The 21,429-nt window shown below is 42.3% G+C and overlaps 1 protein-coding gene across 2 annotated transcripts in view; it reads left to right on the forward strand.

The window, feature by feature from the left end:
* Positions 1–2,499: 2,499 nt before the first annotated feature.
* LOC110990174 (ATP-binding cassette sub-family C member 9-like) overlaps positions 2,500–21,429 on the forward strand; it is an 85,473-nt gene continuing 66,543 nt past the window's right edge. The window contains exons 1-12 of one of the 2 annotated variants that reach the window (XM_087136313.1): positions 2,500–3,642; positions 4,114–4,353; positions 11,597–11,788; positions 12,563–12,718; positions 15,206–15,361; positions 16,283–16,417; positions 17,179–17,341; positions 18,640–18,680; positions 19,291–19,536; positions 20,358–20,534; positions 20,988–21,066; positions 21,310–21,415. In XM_087136313.1, the coding sequence (XP_086992439.1) occupies positions 3,019–3,642; positions 4,114–4,353; positions 11,597–11,788; positions 12,563–12,718; positions 15,206–15,361; positions 16,283–16,417; positions 17,179–17,341; positions 18,640–18,680; positions 19,291–19,536; positions 20,358–20,534; positions 20,988–21,066; positions 21,310–21,415 (2,315 nt within the window). In that variant the 5' untranslated portion in view covers positions 2,500–3,018. The remainder of the gene's footprint in view (positions 3,643–4,113; positions 4,354–11,596; positions 11,789–12,562; positions 12,719–15,205; positions 15,362–16,282; positions 16,418–17,178; positions 17,342–18,639; positions 18,681–19,290; positions 19,537–20,357; positions 20,535–20,987; positions 21,067–21,309; positions 21,416–21,429) is intronic. The other variant, XM_087136312.1, reaches the window with a different exon arrangement.

A 21,429-nucleotide genomic window follows, 5' to 3' on the forward strand; every position in this document is an offset into this window, starting at 1 on the left:
AATGGAAATAATATGTAATCAACTTTATCTTTTTGTGAACAAAATTGTTTATTCCATGGAAGTGGGGAAACTGCTGAGCCGAGGGAACCTGTCCCTCCACTCCCCCATTTCTAATCTTAAAATAAACACGACCTAAAACAAGCAGCGTCATTGGCTTTAATGTAAGTGCCCTCTTGGAAAAACATTTGTGCAACCCAGATGCGCCAGAATTTGTACCCCATTTATGCCACTGCACAATAGCGAGATATAAGGAGTATAAAGAAAAAATGCAAATCAGCAGAAAACCCTGGAAAATCTCTTTATCGTTTATGCATGTATTTAACGCTACTATTTGTTTCACAAGAGGGAAAATGTTCTGGTTTTGTTTCTTTTGTTTCCACCTGAAACGCACTTGCACATGGAAAAACCTGTGGTCGATCAGACGTTATCTCAAATTTTGATAACAGTGCACTTGCAAGTGGTGTTTTGACATTTTACAACTTATTAAGATTTCCCGAAAGGAAGAAACATTTGCAAGTATGTTTGGGTACATGACTGCATTTTACAATGTTTTTCTAAAATCAAGAGTGCATATGAGAGTAAATAGACTAAGTCTGTTATCATCACCCGTATCTGTAAGCTAATACTTAGAGTAGGCCCTTATGCTCTGTGCCGTGGGGTTTGTGTTTTTCTTCTCAAAGTTCAGACCTATTATTTTCTTATATTAAAGGAGCGGGGACTCACCATCTTGGCAGTGACCTACTACGAGCTCGTTTGCCAAAGTTTGATGTCCTTTGGATACCTCCAGTTGAATGGGCGTATTTTCTGACTAATTGCCCTGACAAAATATATTTTTGTGATCGGCTGTTCTGTGGCTAAACATTTGACATATCTTTGCTGGTTAGTGACTATAGAACTTACGATTTTCAGTAGCGAACAGGAACGGTAACGTGACAGTTGTTTTCAGACGGAAATAAGTTATCAAGAAGCGTTTCTCTCCACTGAAATCTGTGTGACGAAAATGGTCGTCAAGATGAGGACCTTTTCTTAAGTCGCTTTAATACATGGCTACAGAAATGTTATGAACTCCGTGATAAGCCAGGCAACAGGCACGTTGTCAGACCCGCCGGAGACTGGAGATGGGGGTGGGGAGTAGTCAAACCGAAAGTGGAACTTTTGGCACTGTGAACACATATTTTTATACAAAGGCCTAGTGCTTTGGAACACAACATCGAATGGTACGAACATTTATTATATAAACCCCCGCCCTTCCGCCAGCCTATGGGCCTGCGCAAGAAAAACAATGTTTCAAATATTTATGTTTTGAAGTATACTTTCAGACTCTATTCCAAAGGTCTACCTTAAGCAAAATAATTGCTTGATTCACGAACAACGGATTGACTAGATTTGCTTTGTCACAAAGTATCGAAAGTTGCAGGCTTTTCTAGAAAAACCACCCCACTCACAATATTTTGCATTCTTCACAACACAAAAGCATGACCTTTGAAATGTTTTGGTAAGACAAAAATGCTGCTATTGTACACAGATTTGTGCTTGAGATATGAGGTTTTCTTGAATTGATACATAGAATAAAATAATTCAAAAAGTATTATAACTCGTCCAAATTCAGTTCCGAGCTGTCACTGTCCTTGCGTCTTATTTCATTTTTTTTCGATCGAATAATTTTTTCTTTACTGCTGGATTAATGTCCCCAAGTTGCTCATCACTGATATTGTCCACCCCCTCCTCTGGTAGTAATACTGTCTGCTTCCTAATCTGTTTCTTTGCAGATGGGGCACCATTGACTGCAAAGGTGGGGTTGCACAAAAACCTGTGTCAAGTAAAAAACAAACTGAAGTTCATGATGATTAACCCTTTTTTGGGGGGGGGTACGACGACCACGATTACAGTCTACTTCAAGGAGGCCTAAAACAGCATTGACCCTTTCCGAAATTCCTTATTGGTAAATAATGCTTAGTAACTGCTTTTATATCTAAAGGGAAGTATAAAAATATAGTACGACACTATACATCTACTTTATGAATCTTTCTTTCATGATACACAAAATCTTTTAAGCGATTACATTCCAATGTTTATCAGGTTCTGTACTGAATGGAAATAATGTGTAATCACCTTTATCTTTTTGTGAACAAAATTGTTTATTCCATGGAAGTGGGGAAACTGCTGAGCCGAGGGAACCTGTCCCTCCACTCCCCCATTTCTAATCTTAAAATAAACACGACCTAAAACAAGCAGCGTCATTGGCTTTAATGTAAGTGCCCTCTTGGAAAAACATTTGTGCAACCCAGATGCGCCAGAATTTGTACCCCATTTATGCCACTGCACAATAGCGAGATATAAGGAGTATAAAGAAAAAATGCAAATCAGCAGAAAACCCTGGAAAATCTCTTTATCGTTTATGCATGTATTTAAAGCTACTATTTGTTTCACAAGAGGGAAAATGTTCTGGTTTTGTTTTCTTTTGTTTCCACCTGAAACGCACATGCACATGGAAAAACCTGTGCTCGATCAGACGTTATCTCAAATTTTGATAACAGTGCACTTGCAAGTGGTGTTTTGACATTTTACAACTTATTAAGATTTCCCGAAAGGAAGAAACATTTGCAAGTATGTTTGGGTACATGACTGCATTTTACACTGTTTTTCTAAAATCAAGAGTGCATATGAGAGTAAATAGACTAAGTCTGTTATCATCACCCGTATCTGTAAGCTAATACTTAGAGTAGGCCCTTATGCTCTGTGCCGTGGGGTTTGTGTTTTTCTTCTCAAAGTTCAGACCTATTATTTTCTTATATTAAAGGAGCGGGGACTCACCATCTTGGCAGTGACCTACTACGAGCTCGTTTGCCAAAGTTTGATGTCCTTTGGATACCTCCAGTTGAGTGGGCGTATTTTCTGACTAATTGCCCTGACAAAATATAATTTTGTGATCGGCTGTTCTGTGGCTAAACATTTGACATATCTTTGCTGGTTAGTGACTATAGAACTTACGATTTTCAGTAGCGAACAGGAACAGTTATGACGCGAGCTCAAGCTGCTAAGGGCTGGCATTGGTTATGTGGATTAAACTCTACGGACTTGGATAGCTCGGGGGGTTTCAATCTCGTCAACGGGCACTACAACACTTGTTTTGTAGACGCATTGGACTTCATTCCTCACCTAGGATTTATCGTCCTGTCTTCTGTCGTCTTGTTCCTAGGATGCTGCACATGGGGCAGCAAAGGTAGAAGTTCGGACTACCTCATCCGGTTTCCCGGTCATTCCGCAAGATGGTCTGTGTCCATCCTCCTGTTATTCCTCCTCCTTGCCTCCTTAGCTGAAGGCATCCTGACAGATGAAACTTATATCCAGAGTCTAGGGGCTACTCAGCCCCATCTGTACGCACCGTCAATCTGCGCACTAGTCGCTGTGATCGTCTCTCTGGCTTACTACCAGCAAATGGAGATCTGGCAACTTGGTGGCATGGCCGTCCTCCTGCTCTTCTACTATACAGTGGCGGCTCTGACAGAGATCGGAAGGCTTATCAACTTACTTGAGCTAGACCAAGGATCGGTGACGATAACTCGGTTTGACCTGGTGGTACTGAAACTGAGTTGCTTTGTGGTGCTTTTCATGTTGGAATTAAATGTCATCCGAGTAAAGGTGAGACACACACAGAAAGAGGCAAGAAAAAATAAGCAAATGATCCAAACAGCATTCATTTTGTGAATAGAGGCCAGTGAATTACAAAGCCACTTACAGAAATAATATATCAGGATGGTAATAAAAAGCCATGAAATAAAATATTGAATCCACTCTTTTCGGATAGGGGACTTGAGTTTATCCTCCAAAACAACATGTAGTACTCCTGTCCTGATCAAGTAGGAACACTAGGCACCTGACCTATACAAATTTGACGGCCTGTATGAATAAGTGTGCTTCTATCTTTGAATGTTCGGAGACTTCAACGTATACCTAGCCCAAAGGCCTAATACCGGTAAACATTGTCTTAAAGCAAGGCCCCGTGCTCGACAACACTATGAAAATACTGTTGATGCCCATGACTGAGAAGGCCGTATAAGGACACTCAATCTGGGCCCCCTTCCGATGCTGACCATCTCTCGAATCTGACAGGTGTCACGTCGCACACGGCGTAGGGAGGACGAAACACCGGAGGACATATCTTCCCCCGGTCGGCTCTACTGCAGTGACTACGTCAACTTTGCCTCAGAACTGGTCTTCTGGTGGCTGAATTGGCTTTTCTTCTTGGGCTACAAACGGTCACCAGAGATAGACGACTTAGGAAGGTTGCCCAAGAGAATGAGCTCCGAGCATCTCCAGCAACAACTCAAGAAGGAGTTCCAGAGAGAGCAGGTACTGTGCTTTTGTCTGACGCGCATTAAGAGAAGCTGTCAGGGAGAGCCTTTAATATTGACGACCACTGTTTGTTTGAATGTGTACTTCTGCTTTTGCCACGTGTTTTTTGTGTTTTTGATTTGTCTATAATGTTTGGATGATTTTTGATCTATTTTACTGTACTTGTCAGGTTAATTCTCATCAGTTGGGACTGCAATGGAAATAAGTTAAATCAATTGGATTTTTTTGCGTTATCCCTACTATTTTTATTTTTGGAAATCGTTGAGTTTGCGTTTCTTTCATTTAGTTTTTGTAATAAGATGTTTTGGAAATAGTGAAGAAATCAACTCAACTCAAATCAAAAACACTATTTCCCGCTCCGAGCAGGAATAAAAGGGGGCGTGTTTTGAAATGAAATGGACAGTCCTTTAGTACTCACGCACCGCATAGGTAGGCAAGTTTATGCGCCTTGAGGGTGCACCCTCGCTGAAAGGCCCTAAATATGTCCGCCGAGCTCGTTAATAAAAGTTATAGACTCCAAATATTCTACATTAGAGAGTCCTGAGAGCCTTGAATTGAGGAATTGGAGAAATATGGCACTGAACCTCTGGCCCGGACTTTGGGCTTGAAATTATTTGGATGCAATCGGGTCCAAAAATGGCACTATTTAGCCGTTTTGCAGAGGGATGGTTTTTAAAATGGCTACTTTTCTGGGCTGGGACATTTTCTTCATTTTAGGGGCGGTCTGCTTCTGGTGAAAATTTCTCAAAAATTCATTTGTCCACCCCCCGAAAATTGAAAGGAAAATGAAAGGGGACATGTCGATCATCGTGTTTCTCTGCAGCCTGGACACCTGTGAGAGTTGTGAGTATTTTTTAAATAATTGCGAAGTGTGGGGATTTTCATTGCTGTCTATGGGAATTTATTTGTAGCGGTCTTTGCGTGCTCGCCGAACGCGTGTTAGAACCCGCTTGGAAAACTTTAAGTACCGCCGTCTTTCTTTCGCCGCTGAGGGTGCACTTCGGCTCAGGGCGGATAACGTTTCAGTCACTCAGTATTTACACAGCAACATTCTGTGCAGTAAGCTGAATGACTTTGTTATCTCCTTAATTAACATGAACAGCAAAAAACAGTATCTCTGAGATGGCCGAGTGGTTAAGCTCGCTGTTATCAGATCGTTAGACGGTGGGTTCGAATCCCAGAAGTGACTTTTTTTATTTTCCCGACGCTTGCTGTCAGTAGCTATAAGAGACTCCAATTCACCCTCGTCGAATACCAGCAGTACCTTAGCCTAACGGGTAAGCTCTGCGGCTGGCACTGTCCGCGAAGTCCAGGTGAGCGCCTTAGTACAGGTTCGAGACGTTATGGCCCACTCGGCGGCCAGGGCTTAGGGGCTTGTCTCGTTTCCTCCCTTGCATGGCCGCTCGAACCCTTTTGGGGGTTAAATGGATGGGCAGGGAGGAAGTGCGGTGGGCCGGGAACCCCGAGATCCCAGAAGAGTCCTATATGGAAGCCGGTAACTGCGATTCGTAGCGAATTTCAGGAGTCCGTGCACCTGAATGCTTGGTCAACACCGCATAACTTTTGCATTTTTCCCTCACCACATTTTTTTTCCATGTCCCTGGGCGCAGAACCCACAAGGCAGTTTTCTAGGTTTGAATACAGTGAGCTACAGGATTGACGCTGATTTAGTTTCATTCGTGTTTTAAATTTTCGACGGTGAAACTGATCCCGACCGTGTTGGGTCCATTTCTTCTCAGTGATCTCAGTATAAAAGCTGTCCGGCGTATAATGCTTATTATTGGTGATTCAATAGTAAGAGATCCAGGAGTGGCACAGTCGGGCGGCACTCGCCTTCCCATTTTATTGATGGAAATACATTGTCATTTGTTATAAAAACAAATTTCGTTCGCTTTCAACTGCAGAGTAATTTGATATTTTTCAAGAACAATTCTCTCAAAAAAGACGTCCCATATCTTCTTGGGTTACCCCCAAAAGTTGCAACAAATGCGTTGCATCTGCCGCTCCTGTTCTTGTGAAAGGTTGATCCATCACTTACCCTAGTCAGACAGGTCTGCCCTAAAAAATACAAGCAGGGAAATAATGAAATAAACTCGAAAGAAATGAACAATCCTAGTTGCTGGAATTTCAACCACGAAAACCGACATCGAGATTGCAATGGATGCCAAATTAGTATTAGATTTTGGTTTCACCCCATTGTCGCCTGAAAAGGCGCTTAGGCGATCCTGTTCCCCTCCCCGGTAACTCACGTTATACTTAAGTTTGATCGGGCTGACTGAAACTTAATGTTGTCGTTTGAATTAATCCGTGCGTCATTGGCCATCAGTTTAATATCGGAACTCGGAGTTAGAAAAACGGTATAGTCAAGTAGCTCCCTTTTCAAACTCAATACTTCCCGAATGTACCTGTTATTTCAAACAGGTTTGATGAGGGCATAAAACCAGACCCCTCCTTCCCAAAAAGTAATTCGACAAACACGACTGACATACAAGAAAATGTCAAAGTGATCATAATCTTACAAAACATGCAGTTTTACTAGTTAGTTCCCGAGTGTCTCACACACACAAAGACGGTACACGTACGTAATATGTAACCCGAAGCTTGAGGGCGCTATTTCATATTTACGTGGGAGAGGATGCGTTTCGCCAAATGGTTGGATTTCTGCACGCGCGCGAGCTCATTAATAATTTGTGATCCCTCGTGTTTTTTACAATAAGACATGCCCTAATTAGGAGGGGTCATGGAAATATTTCTATAAATCCCGAATCTGGGACTGGTAGCTTCCAGGTCGGGGTATTTCTTGTACACAAAGCCCCAAGAAATATAGAGGCGGGCGGCTACCTTCAGAGCCGCGAGCGCATAGTTTTACTACTATTTGGGGAGTGTCTTCGGGGAAAGGCTAATAAAAATCTTTTTTTCGCTGCTAACCCCCATCACATTCAAACAAAAAGTAATCTTCTGGCCGCAATCTTGAATTTTCAGCGAAAAAAACGGAGGCCGACCTCTTCCCGAGAGTCAACAGGCGCGCCGTATCGGTCTGATTTTGCGCTGTTTTCTGCGAGCGCGTATTTGGCGTAGTACTAGTGCAACCATAAACGCATAGGCCACCAGGTCCTATTCAATTAAACAACTTGAATCTCCGCTCCCCTTGGTTTTTTCGGTTTTTTTTAACGATTTTCATGGATCACCGCCGGACTGGACTGTAAAAAAAGGGACTAATGGGAAAATGCAAGGATTTATAAGAAGAACCACAATGGGGAAGGTCTACAATGTTGAAAACGAATTATAATATGACAGAAATAGTGCTTGGTCAACCACATCTTTACAGAGAAAGAATTTGCTGTAAAAGAGTTACTCTTTACAGGACAGTGTGTCCGGAGAGCCATACACCACACATCAGATCACCGCACAGCACGTGTTATTTTGCAGAACTATTGGGTTAATGATTGGGCTGTCATTTCATGCTAGTAAAGGAAACGAGAGACCCCCCCCAAAAAAAGGCAAACATGGCGAGTCTTTCATGTAACACTGCGAAAGAGTTGGGACATGTAGGCTGGTGTATCAAGTGGGACGTCACTTAAGTTTTAACTAGGTCCACTGCACATGCACTGCGTGCATATGGAGTTACTTGTATACGCCCAACTTCAACTATCGACCGATGGGAATCTGCAAATTCTGGCGCATCCGCGTGTATGACCAAGTTAGTCAGGATCCGGATAGACGTGGTCCGGGGACTCACCCATATTGATTGGGGTTCATTTAAGAGAAGCTGTCAGGGAGAGCCTTTAATATTGACGACCACTGTTTGTTTGAATGTGTACTTCTGCTTTTGCCACGTGTTTTTTTGTGTTTTTGATTTGTCTATAATGTTTGGATGATTTTTGATCTATTTTACTGTACTTGTCAGGTTAATTCTCATCAGTTGGGACTGCAATGGAAATAAATTAAATTAATTGAACTTTTTTGCGTTATCCCTACTATTTTTACTTTTGGAAATCGTTGAGTTTGCTTTTCTTTCATTTAGTTTTTGTAATAAGATGTTTTGGAAATAGTGAAGAAATCAACTCAACTCAAATCAAAAACACTATTTCCCGTTCCGAGCAGGAATAAAAGGGGGCGTGTTTTGAAATGAAATGGACAGTCCTTTAGTACTCACGCACCGCATAGGTAGGCAAGTTTATGCGCCTTGAGGGTGCACCCTCGCTGAAAGGCCCTAAATATGTCCGCCGAGCTCGTTAATAAAAGTTATAGACTCCAAATATTCTACATTAGAGAGTTCTGAGAGCCTTGAATTGAGGAATTGGAGAAATATGGCACTGAACCTCTGGCCCGGACTTGGGCTTGAAATTATTTGGATGCAATCGGGTCCGAAAATGGCACTATTTGGCCGTTTTGCAGAGGGATGGTTTTTAAAATGGCTACTTTTCTGGGCTGGGACATTTTCTTCATTTTAGGGGCGGTCTGCTTCTGGTGAAAATTTCTCAAAAATTCATTTGTTCCCCCCCCCCGAAAATTGAAAGGAAAATGAAAGGGGACATGTCGATCATCGTGTTTCTCTGCAGCCTGAACACCTGTGAGAGTTGTGAGTATTTTTTAAATAATTGCGAAGTGTGGGGATTTTCATTGCTGTCTATGGGAATTTATTTGTAGCGGTCTTTGCGTGCTCGCCGAACGCGTGTTAGAACCCGCTTGGAAAACTTTAAGTACCGCCGTCTTTCTTTCGCCGCTGAGGGTGCACTTCGGCTCAGGGCGGATAACGTTTCAGTCACTCAGTATTTACACAGCAACATTCTGTGCAGTAAGCTGAATGACTTTGTTATCTCCTTAATTAACATGAACAGCAAAAAACAGTATCTCTGAGATGGCCGAGTGGTTAAGCTCGCTGTTATCAGATCGTTAGACGGTGGGTTCGAATCCCAGAAGTGACTTTTTTATTTTCCCGACGCTTGCTGTCAGTAGCTATAAGAGACTCCAATTCACCCTCGTCGAATACCAGCAGTACCTTAGCCTAACGGGTAAGCTCTGCGGCTGGCACTGTCCGCGAAGTCCAGGTGAGCGCCTTAGTACAGGTTCGAGACGTTATGGCCCACTCGGCGGCCAGGGCTTAGGGGCTTGTCTCGTTTCCTCCCTTGCATGGTCGCTCGAACCCTTTTGGGGGTTAAATGGATGGGCAGGGAGGAAGTGCGGTGGGCCGGGAACTCCGAGATCCCAGAAGAGTCCTATATGGAAGCCGGTAACTGCAATTCGTAGCGAATTTCAGGAGTCCGTGCGCCTGAATGCTTGGTCAACACCGCATAACTTTTGCATTTTTCCCTCACCACATTTTTTTTTCCATGTCCCTGGGCGCAGAACCCACAAGGCAGTTTTCTAGGTTTGAATACAGTGAGCTACAGGATTGACGCTGATTTAGTTTCATTCGTGTTTTAAATTTTCGACGGTGAAACTGATCCCGACCGTGTTGGGTCCATTTCTTCTCAGTGATCTCAGTATAAAAGCTGTCCGGCGTATAATGTTTATTATTGGTGATTCAATAGTAAGAGATCCAGGAGTGGCACAGTCGGGCGGCACTCGCCTTCCCATTTTATTGATGGAAATACATTGTCATTTGTTATAAAAACAAATTTCGTTCGCTTTCAACTGCAGAGTAATTTGATATTTTTCAAGAACAATTCTCTCAAAAAAGACGTCCCATATCTACTTGGGTTACCCCCAAAAGTTGCAACAAATGCATTGCATCTGCCGCTCCTGTTCTTGTGAAAGGTTGATCCATCACTTACCCTAGTCAGACAGGTCTGCCCTAAAATACAAGCAGGAAAATAATGAAATAAACTCGAAAGAAATGAACAATCCTAGTTGCTGGAATTTCAACCACAAAAACCGACATCGAGATTGCAATGGATGTCAAATCAGTATTAGCTTTTGGTTTCACCCCATTGTGGCCTGAAAAGGCGCTTAGGCGATCCTGCCCCCCCCGGTAACTCACGTTATACTTAAGTTTGATCGGGCTGACTGAAACTTAATGTTGTCGTTTGAATTAATCCGTGCCTCACTGGCCATCAGTTTGACGTATCTAGCAAGGGACGGGCAACTCAACATTTTTCCATTTTTTGGTTTTATTTTAAAGAAACTGAAAGCAATATAACTTCCAAAATGGTACTACCACTGGTTTTGTTTTGGTGGGGGGGGGTAGGGATTTCCACGTATGAAAAACTTTGTGACTTGTAGGGAGAAATCCTTTAAATATTTTGTTTAACTGTAAAAATATTACAACCCATCATAACCGGACATTTTTACCCAGCGCAACGTCGGAGTGGTCATGATTGAAATTATTGCTGCAGAGTATAACAACATAAAGGCCGGTTCAAACTCCGTGCAAATGCGAAAGCAAACGAGAATTTGTGACGTCAGATCAAACATTCGCTTTGCGAATTCGTAAAGGTTGAACTCATTTCAATTCTAGCGAAACTTTGCTATCAAGTTGTCGTGACGTCAAATTCGCTTCGCATTCGCCTGAAGTATGAACCGACCTCAATCCCGCCAACGGCTTCTTTCATAGGAACGTCCTTGTGTTTGCCTCTCACATGTAGCTCTGACATAAAGTTAGAATAACGCATGGGGAATTCGGCGAAACATTTTACATGCGGAGCGCAGCTCTCTCTCTAATAACTTGCAACAGTTTAATTCTGACTTTCTGAGCTACTGTGTTCAGCATGATATCAAGCAGGGCCATGGTGGTGATACATAAACATTGTGTTAAAATACTTTCCATGTACCGTACATGATTTTTTATACCTTAAAATCCTGAATTGAAAAAAAAAGTCTTCTACAGACATCAAAAGAGAACGTGGGAGTCATTTCCACTCATCTGGCATGTTTCTCACTAGTGCTGTTCTCTCTCATTCTAGAGGAGAATAAATCTATTCACTACACACAACAAAATGTTTTGGAATAGATAATTCACTTTTATTTGAGAGGCCAAAAACCGCATGTTTATTTCCCACTATTTCGAGCTGGCGCTCTATCTACCAACCATTTGTCCTCATTGAGTCGGAACAATGACGTCACAGAGTCATTACTAAAGTCGTGAAACCTTTTTAACCAATGACCAAAGCTGAAATATGTTTATGATTTGGCATACAATTGCCAGTGCATTCAATTCCGATGCCTTACAGAAAGCTGGTTTTGCAAAATAATATCCTTCCATAAGATGCCCAGTTTTCCCTCTCATTTCCCTCATCAGCACAATGCTGTGGGCAAAGGTCAACAGCCCTCTCTCGGTAAAGTCATCTTCCGTATCTACGGAGCAAGGATGGCCTGGGTAGGGATTCTGAAACTGGCCAGCGACGCTGCCGGTCTTATAGGCCCACTCTGCGTGTCTGGTATAGTGCTGTATGTCGCGGATATTTACTACAAACAGGACAATGGGGAAAAGGTGAGATATTTAGAATTATAGTGACAGAAATAACCTGAGTTCATCATGAAGTAATACCTCCCAATAAGGCGACGGCAAATTCGAAGAATTCTTTTTTATTTTGATAAGCCTGCACCAATTGCAGTAAACAACAGTAGTTTCTAATTAGGACCTGCTAAAGTACAATTTAAAACATTATCAATTTTTAATAAAGTTCAATACTTTCCAACATTTCAATAAATAACAACAGCACAATTATGACACGTTGGCTGGGTCAATTTGATGACCTAAAGTTTATCTCGGGAAATTCGGGGGCGTTGTAGATGGCGGCCCCGCTTCCAAGTTTTTAAGATGTGACACTTGCCTCTCCCCTCTTTTCTCCAGAATATCGAGATGATTTCAATATTTTGGGGTGGGCTATTATGCCATTTGCTCGTGTCTGGTCGAGGCATCTCAGGTTTAATCGCCATTTTGCACCTCCCTTTTGGTAGAAGCTGGACCTGCCTCTGAACGCGCCAGTGGCTTTTTTATACTAAGGGTGAAGATTTCGAGAGAGCACCAGAGGTGCACACATTGTAATTCAGATTGGCGCTGAAATAAACAAACCGTGGCTTGTACAGAGGTTTGGTATACTTTAAGAGTCCAAGGGAAGGGGGCACGATTTCTACAAGGGGTACCCTCCCTCTACGCCCCCTGTGAATACTGGAAAGCGTCAGGTAAGAAGCTGGTTAGATATTTACCTTTGGTAGAGTGTTTCTCACAAGTTGCATGAATTTGTTTTCTTTTTTTATTTAGGTGGATCCTCATTTCATCGATGTTTCTGAGTTTGTAGCCAACGGTTTTGTCTTAATGGGAATCACATTCTTTGCTGTGTCGTTCCAGTTCATAGCAATAAACAAATCCCTCTTCTACTCTGCATTTTACGGCATGTGTCTTCGCTCAAGCATACAGGTAGGTGGGACTCATTTATATCCAACGTCGCTTCAGCATGCTTGCGTTAAGATGATATAATTTGAAACCCAATAAGCATCACACAGTGCGGGATAAAGTGAGAACTATTCAGGATAAGCGTGTAGTGGTTTTCCCCCTACCCAATAATATTTACTAGCCTCCCAAGGGTATGAGCGGTAATTTTTACACGTCGAAGGAGGGAGAAATTGTCACGAACGGAGAACTGTGGTTCTAGGCCTACCCGTTTGTCGGCAGTATACCAACGGGTAAAGATTGAATAGCTCTCTGCCTAGAGAGGAACATACGAGAGCTATATACACGACTCTCAGCTGGTTTACTCTGATCCTCTCTTTCAAATAGATACAACACAAATTATGAGCAAGTGTCACCAATGTGCACACCAATATCACGCGCCCCGAGAGGTTTATTCCGCTTGGGTCTGAGGGTTACTGCAGTAACTTTGTGAAATTACCAAAACTTCTCTCAGCATCAACCCAATTAGCACACCTCACAGCGGAGAGTTAACAGAATCAACCTCCACGCTGAAAGCCTCTATAATTACTGCACTTCACAATAATCATGTGACCACAGGTTAGATATTGTCTCCACTATAACCTAGTTTACGGTTTGACAGGGTCAATGAGCTCTCTGTAAACCTCTTGGATCATATCCTAGGCAATAGATCACGCAGACTAAACCTCGAGATGCCATATTACCCGCAACAATATCGCCCGACTGACTATTGATCTCTAGTGTCAGCCTCATCTGACCCAATGTTCACGAGAAACACTCAACTTGACTCTAGCTGGCGCAATCCCTAGCACGTTAACGTTTCACTGAGAGCAGTACTAAGAACTTAAGCTCAGTTTCATTATGCACAGAACTTCCCATGCACTTTGGCTCCGCCAGCCACGGGAAAACAACTCATTAAGTTAATCTCACAACCTCTCGTCCTTGATGGAGATTGTACGGTTCAAGAGTATGACCCCCTTAACTTAACCTACGTCCTTTGCCTCGCCAAACTTTCACAGCGTGGCTTACTCCACGTCTCGATAGCAGGTGTTACGAACATGTGGTTTGTGTCGCACCTGAGGGCGCCTTTATATATTGTACATTTATACCACAATTAGTCACCAACCAGGCGTTACCCTGACGACTCGTGCTGTCACACGCGTACTAAGTATTCTGACTAGCATCCAATCAAGCGGCGATGTTAAAGGTGTATATGACAACCCTTACTTTATACTTTCACACGTCAACGAGGACGGCACACTGATACGTGTATTTCTGAAATACGGTACCTGTACTCGCAAACCAGCGGCATATCCAGCTTCTAGTGTGGGGGGGGGCAAATTCAAAAGTGAAATGCGGCTTCATCATTCAGCATGATATTGAGAGAGAACAAATATCAAAAGCCTTACTCGCGGTCCCGACACTCTCGCTTTTATTTTGCTAGTGATGCTTTCTTAGGGTTTTGATGCTCATATGTCCTCCCGCTCCCCAGCTGAAGTAAGTCCAACATCCCCACTACCGTTGAAAAGGGAAAGAAAAAATGGGGAAAATAATAGAAAGTAACTAAAGTGCACCAACGCCATTGTAAGCAATGCATGATGTGTATAATGTTTCATGGTGCTTTTCCCTTGTCCAAAAAAACAGAGGCATAAATATATCGCTGGCCTGACACCGACCCTGGAAAAGTTCCAGGATCTACCCCCTGATCCGGGAATCACTCAGGCCTGGTATCCTTACGACCTACGGAGGGGAAGAAGTGCATTCAATGTCACTCAAAAACAGAGAATAAAAAATCCATAAATACGCTGTTCTTCAGCAATGTAATACATTTTACAAATCTGTATTATGAACACCGCCCCTATATAATGACATAGGGTGTCAGCCCATCCCACGAAATGTTCAAATTTCCACGGCGGGGCAAGTCATCCCCACACAACTCTCACTTCCTGATCCCCCCAATTTCTGACACAAAATTTAATTTATGACCCCTGAAATAGGCGAATGTCTCACTACATTCACAACCTAATAGAGCATTTCAACCTAAACTGCGAAAACGGGCAAACGCAAACCAAACCCTGCCGATGCGCTTTGTTTTGTTTAGCCAATAACAGAGACCCTCCTGTAAATTTAAATGGTCGGCTAACTGCTTACCAAGTCTTTATTATCAATCTTAGTCTCATTCATTAGACCATTCTTCTCGAAACAACTTCTTGTTAGTTGTGATAATATGGTGTTTTTTATAATATCTGTTCGTCAGTGGCATAACTAGGCCTGAATGTCTGGGGGCATCCAGGGATGCACACATTTTTTCTTTTTCAAGGAAGCACCGCAAGAAAATAAGCTGTAGCTGCATTTTCAACGCAGAGTATTCACAGATTTCAAATGGGGGCACCCGGGGGTGGGCATCTGCTGGGAGGGGCACGTTCCCACTGTACACCCTCCCCCCCGTAGTTACGCCACTCCCTCTCCTCACAGACATTGGTATACGAGAAGTCATTGAGTCTCGCAACATTTGCCTCGACCGGTGGAGAAATGACAGCGGGTCAGATCACCAACCACATGTCGACCGACGCTATGAATCTGCTCTACATGTTTCAGCACCTTCAGTACCTCTGTATCATGCCTTTTTTGGTGAGTACAAAACTGATCATCCGGGTAAATTTTGAAGCCTATTTAACCAGTTGTTCCTGTTATATACTGCTTGTATAATTAGGCCCCTATCCACGACAACAGATTATTAGTTTTGGGGGGTCTACATAGGGTTTAGTTCATGGTTGTATTTTCTCTTTTTTAAAGGAACAGCGTAAAAAGCAACCTTTTATAAAATTATTTCATTTAACCTCTTATTCAAGCAAAAATAGAAGTGTGATTTAACTTTTTCATCCAGTAGAACGGACTACCTTTTGCTTCAGGTCTTGAATGTTTTCAACGTAAACAAAACTTTGTTTCCGTTGAATTCGTTATTATCATACATATATGCTGAAATGTTGGCCTCAGAAAAATAGGCCTATCGAACAAGGTGATAGATAGACTGGTTGATAGATCGATCGACAGAAGCTGTAATCGAATGATTCAACTGTCAATCGATATTTGACTGGATCGCAGGCGCAGTTCTATATTTTTTACGCCACCCTTTAACTCTCTCTACTGCTCTTTTCACTTTTTAAAAAAATTTTGCCTGGGGGAGGGGCTGGACAAAAGTAAATCCCTGTAGAACCGCGCCTGCTCGATCGATAGATCGACTTACCCGTCTGACCAACTGATAAAGAGGCCAGCAGGCCTGCCAATTAATTCCTGTAACATCAATGACCTCAAGCTTTCACAGACACCGGCTGTGGTTATCCAAAAAACACACAGGCCGTTTTATGTGCAAATCCAGTTTTGTTGGTATATATGGTAATTTCTGACAGCCTGCTCTGTTCAGTCCGTGAAGACAGCAGGTCATGCAGAGCAAGTGTTATAGCGCACCTTTTTGAATCAAGTTCCTCTCGTTCGATTTTACCACATTTTACCATGTGATCACAATGCTATTTTTATTATTTCTCTGTGCAGATGGCACTTGTTCTGTATCTCTTGTACGAAGCTGTTGGCGTGGCGTCACTTCTAGGAGCTGTCGTCTACTTTGTGGTATTTCCGATGCAGTTATATATTGCCAAAGTCATGGCAAAACATCAGAAGAGGGCCTTGGTAATCAATGAATTATTCTGTCTTTTAAAAGTTTAAATTAAAATTGATATTTGGGTGAGATGGGTGAGGGGTGGCTGGGGTTATTGGTACGTTATGACACCAGAACAGACATTAGAGCGACATGCTCCTTAACTACTAGAAAAGTACTGTCAGCAATGTGGGCGATTCACAATAGAGCGCCCCCAAGACTTTGCAACATATTGACCAATCATGTGCGCGAAATCTGTAGACCCTTTCCAAACGCGCATCGGGTCGACAGATTTCGCGTACTGTGAATTGTCAACGCGTCGCAGACTCTTGGAGGCGCACTATTGTGAATCACCCGCATTCTTAGTCTGCTATGTGTAGAGAGAGAAATTTAGAAAATAAATGCAGGCAAAGTTCCAGGGAGGGAGCTGGAGGCTACAGCCCCACCTAAACCTTTGTGTAGCCCGCCCCCAAAATGTAAAAATGAAAAAGCAGCAGCGAAAGTTGACGTCATGTGCAAAGACCCCAAATTGGCTGTAGAAACGCGCCTGAACAAGGGTATGTCACTGCTTTCTCGGCTTAAGTAAAACAAAATTGATGACAGTCTAGTGGGTTTGGATGACGGCAATAGGTGGCCAACAGAACTTTTGCCTGAGTTCAAGTGTCGCTCCACGGGCTTTAGTATGAAAAATCCTATTAAGGAGTGACATCGCCCGTTCAATACCCGCAGCATTTAATTAATGGCACTGTCGCCCTACCTTTTACTCAAGAGGAACTACTATCATTTCCCCTAGTACTTTGCTGATAAACGACTGAGATACTCTAACGAGATCCTCCAAGGCATCAAACTCCTGAAGTCGTACGGATGGGAGCATCTTTATCTTCGGGTAGTGGAGAACATACGGAATCAAGAATTGATGTCGCTGCTCAAGATGAACGTTGCATACGGATTGATCGGTATGACATGATGTACATGTAAATGTGGCGCTGCTGTTGCTTAAGAGTCTATTTTCACCGCTATGTAATAGGCAAAAATTAAAAGTTACCATGTGGAAATTTTCCATCAGAACAAGCATATAATAATGCTAAATTTAAAAGATGAAGACTCACTAGGGAAGCATGTCTTGTAGGAAACGACTGCAGTTATAAGAGTGCATTGTGTAAGATACATAATGTTTCCTTTGCATGGTTCTCATGTTTTATCTCCGGAGAGGGTGGGTAGATGGGTGAGTTGTGTAAAACATACTGAACATACACAGCTTGAAGAAAAATGCAGGAGGGTCTTGTTCAAATAGCTTTTAGTTTTATGTTTAGAAAATAGGTTAAAAAAACCCGACATATAAACGGATTTTTATGAATTGAACGAGATATCATACAAATCTCTTAATGAAACTCACTTCTCTACATCGATTTGTGAATTCAGGGATAAATGCAGCTAAAAATGCAACTAATTCACTCTGATTATGTTGAATTAAACTGTTTTGTAACGCAAGTCCTTGAAGACTACGGCTGATTATATGCCATTCAGATTTTTTTAGACTATCATGACGTCATGATGATGTAATTGAGCATGGCAAAATATAGCCTGGCTATATTATTGGCGTAGATGTATTGTAGGGGGTTGGCGTACTTGAAAGAGGTAGGTCCTACTAACGACGGCGTCAGGCTTTTTATTTTTGACATTTGTTAAATTCGTGTAAAAGGTCGCTTTCGATTTTCAGTAAAAGAAACTTGCTCAGAAATATCCCAAACCTTATAGACTTGTGGCTTAAACTGGCCCCGTGCAGTAAAGTGACGTTACGTTGAAGTCATCACTTAAATTTATAAAGATATTTCACTATTTCTAAATCTGAAATTAGTTATAGCTTGTGCTTTGCAAGAAAGTTGCAAAAAAGCCCTACTGTGTTGCAAATAGATAGAAGAATTCTAGTCTTTAGTTTCCATCTTCATTAAATGCAAATAATATGAATATGATTTTCGGATGACATGCGATAAAATTCTGATATCAAACTGGAAATCCACATCACACGTTGAAATCGTGTTTATTCATAATACATAGATGCCCTGTCTAGTTCTCATTGTTTCCGTGGTGATATATCAGACAGGGTCGGTGGCAATAAAGGGTTTTCCCCGGTCTGGGCCCAAAAATAAAGTTCAGTTAAAACAGAGAACCACGGAATTAAAGGATGCCCTAAAAATGAGTTATTCACTCTACTCCTAGATTAAGTTTCATTCCACCCATTTCATTATTTCAGGGTTTGTCGTTGGGACAGCTCCCATGGTTGTTACGCTGCTGGTAAGACCCAATAATTTCTCAACTTGATCGACGTTTTGACCCACTGATTATTAATACCGTATAAACATAACTTAAAAGTTTCTTCAGAGTGTCAAATCTACAACCAGAGCGAAAGCTTGTCTTCGTCACAAGAAAAAACTTATATTTTCTGAGTGCCTGTAATGAACAAGTCTGCGCCTGTCTAAGATACAACTTTTAGCGGTTTACAAGAGCTCGTGGAAAAACTTGCACATGCTCCCATGGAATTCGAAACTATGACTTCCAACTTGCAAACGTAAAACATCTTACCAATGGACCTGCGAGCAAATCGAGGTCGGATTGTTGGATTGAATCAATATGGCAGCAGGCAGCTCAACTGTTGCTAATTTCTTATCAGCATGACCAGAGAAGAGCTATTTTTTGTCACCAAGACCAGGACCCAACACATGTGATAATCCTGTCTTCTGGCCTCAAGAATTATCAATTATCTTGTAAAAATCTTGTCCAAATGGCACACGGATGCAAGTAATAATAAATAAAAATAAAAAATAAGGAAGTAAATACAACGGGTTATTACCTTTCACTTATGCTGTATTATTTTTGCCACGGCATCACCACGGTTATACCACAGACCTTCGGAACCTACTCCACCTTCACCGGTGAACCCTTAACCCCTGAGAAAGCCTTCTCCGCTTTGGCGCTCTTCAACCAGCTCAATTGGCCTCTCTTTATGTTGCCTTTGGTGACGGCCGCCTTTGTCAACGGCGTCATCAGCACCAAACGGCTGCAGAAGTTCTTCATGGCCCAGGAGGTGGAGAGAAGTTGGATGGGGCGTGACTGGAGGGACAGGGTGGAAGGGCGGGGCCGGTCCAATTACGTAAGACACGACTATACTTGCCCGTAGTGCTCATGACATTGATGTTCTAAGCCAGGAGACGCCATTGCCAGTCTTCATTAATGTAGTACCGTCAGGGAGTCCACCTGGGCTAGCTCATATCCCAGGCCTGCTCGTCGGGGACATATCAACGTTAACGCCCCCAATCCTCCGATTTCAGTATGACTTTACATATCCCTCTAGGGAGTTTGGGTCAATGATTCCTCAGATATTTCGTAATGTGCTGTATGGGTAACGTTCGACGAGAAAGAGAGAGGGGAGACAGGGGAGAGAAGCAGTAACTGCCTGCTTGTGTCTCATGCATTGTGACTTTCTACGTCACTCTGCTTCGACCACCTCTTGGAAAATTTCAGATTTTACCTGCGATAGTATTCCCCCCGGTTCCATTTTTGACGATTTTGTTAAACATGCAGAGCGCCACGTCAAGGTACCAAGGCTACCATGTCACGTGCCTATGATGACACCCCTATGATGACAAAGCTTGCCCCAATCCCTACCTTTCCCATTACAATACATGCATCAGAGGCCATGTTAAACATCTCAGCTGCACAAAGTAAACCTTTTCTGCTTGAAAAGTACCCTGAAAATAAAAGGAGCAAAGGGCTTACGGTATCTGAGTACGAACTTTGTTGGCACCTGAGAAGGTACAACTGATCGGCCACTTAAAGATGGCGTCTAACTCGTCGTCCATGACTATTACACTCTGATTTAATAGACAGACCGTATAGCCCTCGGGATCACATTTCGGTACATTCTCGGCGTCTGATTGTTTCCATTCATTTTAATTGTACTCAATTCAATAGAGTGTACAAGAAACAGCTTTAGAAACAATCGAAGATGACGTCACGGGTGAAGTAGATGAAACGACGCACATGCTTCCCAAGATAGAGGTGTCAAAGATTAAGCGATCCGCCGGGTACCAGGCGACGAGAAACACCAAGGCTACGGGTAAACGGTTGCCCAAATCGGTCAGCATTAAGGTAAAACAAAATGCAAGTCGGTGTTCACTTTATCTATTATCATAGATATTCCATAAATTACTCTCAGAGCTTCCTCCTGACAAAAAAAGTTGAAAGACTTTAAATTGAAAGTGAAGCCTGGAGGAAGAAGAAAAGATAACCCTAAATCTACAACTGTTTTCATCAAGTGGATATAAAAAATAGATATGATTAGTCCCAACATTGAGTCAGCTTACTTCTTATCCGTGATATCAGTGTAATGTCACTTTGTCAGTGTTGTCAAGTTTGGTAATTATAGTATTTTTTATTTGATATTTCTACAACTGAAGAATAAGTTTCGTTCGTGTTTTGTTTTTACAGAGCTAGGTTTCGTCACAGGATTTCAATGTTTTCATAGTTGCTTCTTAAAGGGCCTGTCTTGAGGCTGAAAAATTTCTCATTATCACCTTCATGGTAACCCTGTCGCTCTCTTAGATTACCAACGGCAGCTTCACCTGGGACAAAGAAAGCAGCATGCCCGTCATCTCCAACATCAACACTGACATTCCGGCAGGTAGAAAAGATATAACTTTTTATACTGAATATTAGACTTAGATTAAGTAATCTTCATAAAATCCATCGTACTTCATAAATACTTAAGTCTTATTACCAGTGTAAGTCAAATCTTATTGTGTCCAAAACGAAAGAGTGTCATAGAGAAATTCGCATTCCCCCCTCAGTCTTAATTCCTTCTAATACGGAGGATTATTACAGATATAAAACCAAACTTTCATGCCTATGCTTGTGTCTTTTGCAGGTAAACTGACGATGATTATAGGATCAGTTGGTAGCGGCAAATCGTCATTGGTATCAGCTATTCAGGGAGAGATGACAACCTTATCTGGCACCGTCCAGTTCACTGAGTCAGTCCTACTTT

Source organism: Acanthaster planci, linkage group LG04, assembly GCF_054643075.1.
Source record: "Acanthaster planci isolate LZ-2023a linkage group LG04, COTS_SCS, whole genome shotgun sequence".
In the NCBI taxonomy this organism is placed as follows: Eukaryota; Metazoa; Echinodermata; class Asteroidea; order Valvatida; family Acanthasteridae; genus Acanthaster; species Acanthaster planci.